This window comes from Emiliania huxleyi (genome assembly GCF_000372725.1).
Source record: "Emiliania huxleyi CCMP1516 unplaced genomic scaffold EMIHUscaffold_5, whole genome shotgun sequence".
Classification (NCBI taxonomy): Eukaryota; Haptophyta; order Isochrysidales; family Noelaerhabdaceae; genus Emiliania; species Emiliania huxleyi.
Window position 1 is genome coordinate 408,634 of NW_005198244.1, and position 3,364 is coordinate 411,997.

Sequence of the window (3,364 nt, forward strand, 5' to 3'; positions counted from 1 at the left end):
CTCGCCTGGCACATAGAGGGGGAGGGCGTCATACCGCATGATCCTGGGCGAGTAGAGGATCCCCGCCCCCTCAGCACACGGGACTGAATAAGGTGACCCCCGCCCCCCCCCCCCGGGACAGCCTCCCCCCCTGGCGCCCGGCGTCAGTCCCCCCCCCCCCCCCTTCTCCCCCTCCCCCTCTCTCGCGCGCACTTGAGCAGCTCTTCGCGCGGGTCCTCGTTCTGGAAGGCGGCGATCTTGTCCTTTGTGCCGGTGAGGCCGGACGTGCCTACAGACACGTCCCGCACGTGTCATCGGCGTGTCGTGGACGTGTCCCGGGTGCCGGGGGAGGCCGGGCGTGCCTCCAGACATGGTCGCGAGCAGCGCCTGCTGGTAGCCGACGCTGAGCTTGCCGTTGTGGCCCGGACCGGTCAGCACCTGCGGGCGAGGAGCGGCGGTGAGAGGCGATGCGGCGGTGAGAGGCGATGCGGCGGTGAGAGGCGATGCGGCGGTGAGGAGCGGCGGTGAGAGGCGATGCGGCGGTGAGCAGTGGCGAGCGGCGGCGAGCGGCGGCGAGCGGCGGCGAGCGGCGGCGAGCGGCGGCGAGGAGCAGCGAGGAGCAGCGATGAGAGCGCCACGCAGGGAGCGACGCGCTCTCGAGCATGCCTCATCTCGACCGCATCTCGACCGCATCTCGACCGCATCTCGACCGCATCTCGACCGCATCTCGACCGCATCTCGGAAGCTCTTCGCCTGCTCCGGCTTGCGCGACTTGAGCCATCTCCCCCATACCTCCCCACATCTCCCCACATCTCCCCACATCTCCCCATATCTCGCCTGCTCCGGCTTGCGCGACTTGAGCGGGTCCGCGCGGTCCTTCTGGCGCTTCTTGCGGTGGTCGTCGTTCTCCTCGCGGTACATTGGCAGCGCGTGCGGCGTGATGATCTGCATCGCCTTTGAGAAGCCCTCCCCCGAGTAGGAGAGCATCCCCCGCTTGGGCGCCGCCTGCGGTGCCGAGGGGGCAGAGGCGGGTCTGGACACTGAGGCGTGTGTGCGGGGGGGGTTGGGGCGGGGGAGGGGTGGGGGGGGCGGGGGGGGAGGGGAGAAGGGAGAGGCGAGGGGGGAGAGGAGGGGAGAGGAGGGGAGGGGTGAGGAGAGGCGAGGCGAGGCGAGGAGAGGAGAGGAGAGGAGAGGAGAGGAGGGGATGAGGCGGGAGGGGAGGAGAGGAGAGGAGAGGAGAGGAGAGGAGAGGAGAGGAGAGGAAAGGAGAGAGGAGGCGAGGGGAGGAGAGGGGGAGAGGGGGCGAGGAGGAGCGCCGCCTTGACGGAGCAGAAGAGAGCGCCCTTCTCGGAGACGGTCGGGTCGTACAGCGTGTACGCCTTGCCGTCGGCGTTTCCGATCACGATCTGGTTGAGGCGCGGGTGCCACAGCAGAGGCACCACGCTCGCGCCGTCAACCTCCAGCGTCGCGATCCGGCTCAGCGTGCGCGTCGAGAAGAAGGCGAGCGTCGGCTTGGCGCCCGAGCCGCGCTTGACGGACGTGCCCGTGACCACCACCGAGCCGTCGGGCGAGAAGTCGCATCCGGTCATCGGCAGCAGCGCAGGCAAGTCGCCCCACGCGGCGAGGGGCGCGTCGAGCCGCCGCGTGTCCCACAGCTTGAGGCACCCATCCGTCGAGCGGGAGGCGAACGTGACGCCGTCCCTCCGCCAGGTGAGGCTCGAGATGTCCTGTTCACAGCAAAAGGTGTGAAGAGACGCTGTTCACAGCCGTCCCTCCGCCACGTGAGGCTCGAGATGTCCTCTCCCGCCGCATGGGCCGCGCGCGCCGCAGACGTCGGCTTGCTGATGTCTGCGATGTACTCGGAGCGCGGCGTGGCGCGCATCGCCAGCTGCACGGGCTGGTATGGCTTGGCGCGCATCTCCCACAGCTGGATCGAGCCGTCGCGGCCGGCCGACAGGATCGCGCTGCCGTCGGGGGCCCACGAGGCGGCGGTGCACGGCGTCTTGACGCCCTTGGCGTCGCGCAGCACGTAGACCGCCCGCTGGCCGCTCTGCACGTTGAGCGAGGAGGCGTCGTTGCCACGCGCGGCGGCGACCTCCACGTCCCACAGCCTCACAGTGCCGTCCTCCGACGCCGTCGCCAGCGTCTCGTGCTCCGAGGGGTGCCACGCCGCAGCCGTGCACGCCGCGACGTGTCCGCGCGTGTGCCGCATGTCGCGGATGTACATGTCGCCTTTCATCATCGTTGCGAGCTTGCGCCCGTCGCGGTCGAGGATGACCGGCTGGTTGGACGAGCCCGCCACCGCGACGCGGTCGCAGTTTGGGGAGTAGGAGATCGAGCGAACCTGGTACGCGCCCAGCGGCTCGGCGATGTGCCGGAACGGCCTCAGCTCTCGCGTCATGCCGGCGTAGTCCCAAAAGTAGAGGTCCGAGTCCGACCCGCCCGTGACGAGCCGGTTGCCCGCGCGGTCGAGCGCGAGGCATGTCACCGTCTTCGCGTGCGCCGACAGCACGAGCTGGTGTGACACGGGCAGCGCCGGCGCCGCCTCCTCCTCCTCCTCTCCGCCGCCATCGTCGTCTCCCTCGCCGCCGCGCTGCCTCCGCCTCCGCCGGCCCCGCGCGGCACCCGAAGGGGCGTCCTCATCGAAGACCTGCTGGCTGAGGTCCTGTTCACAGCAAGAGGCGTGACGAGACGCTGTTCACAGCGGGACGGCATCGAAGACCTGCTGGCTGAGGGCCTCTGGGTCGTACCCGTCCGCATGCCCCGCCCCGCGCCCCGCCCCGCGCCCCGGAGGCAGCTGAGGCCCAAAATCAGCCTCCTCCTCCTCCTCCTCCGCCGCCGCCGCCGCCGCAGCAGCAGCAGCCACCCCGGGCGGCAGCTGAGGCCCAAAGTCATCGTCGGCTGGCGGCGGCGCGGACGGGCCCGCCTCGCCTCCTCCTCCTCCTCCTCCGCCTCCGCCTTCAAAGCCTGGAGGCACCGGCGGGCCGACCTCCTCGTCGTCGCTCTCGTCGCTCCCTCCTCCGCCTCCGCTCCCACCGCCTCCGCTCCCACCGCCTCCGCTCCCTCCGCCTCCGCCTCCGCTCCCGCCGCCGCCCCCTCCGCCCCCGCTCCCGCCGTCTCCGCCGCCGCCAAAGCCTGGCGGCAGCGGCGGGCCAACCTCATCGTCGTCGCTGCCGCCGTCCGTGGCGGCGGCGTCCCCCTCGGGCGGCGGCCGGCTGGGCGCCAGGGCATGCGCGGGCCTGCGCGGCGGCGGCGGCGGCATCGCGCCGCCCTTCTTCTTGGCCGCACCACCGCGCTTGGCTCCGCCTTGGCTCGAGGCGGAAGCCGCGGCCGAACGCGCGGCGGCGGCGGCGGCGGCGGCAGCTTGCGACTCGCGCAGCTGGAC

General features: G+C 72.0%; 1 protein-coding gene across 1 annotated transcript in view; it reads right to left on the minus strand.

The window, feature by feature from the left end:
* Positions 1 to 3,364, minus strand: part of EMIHUDRAFT_448126 (hypothetical protein) — a gene marked incomplete at its 3' end in the record, with an annotated part of 4,915 nt that overhangs the window by 478 nt on the left and 1,073 nt on the right. The window contains exons 2-6 of the mRNA XM_005766942.1: positions 1,761 to 2,494; positions 1,299 to 1,689; positions 817 to 984; positions 342 to 417; positions 193 to 268 (exon numbers count right to left, since the gene is read on the minus strand). Coding sequence (XP_005766999.1) covers positions 193 to 268; positions 342 to 417; positions 817 to 984; positions 1,299 to 1,689; positions 1,761 to 2,494 — 1,445 coding nt within the window. The remainder of the gene's footprint in view (positions 1 to 192; positions 269 to 341; positions 418 to 816; positions 985 to 1,298; positions 1,690 to 1,760; positions 2,495 to 3,364) is intronic.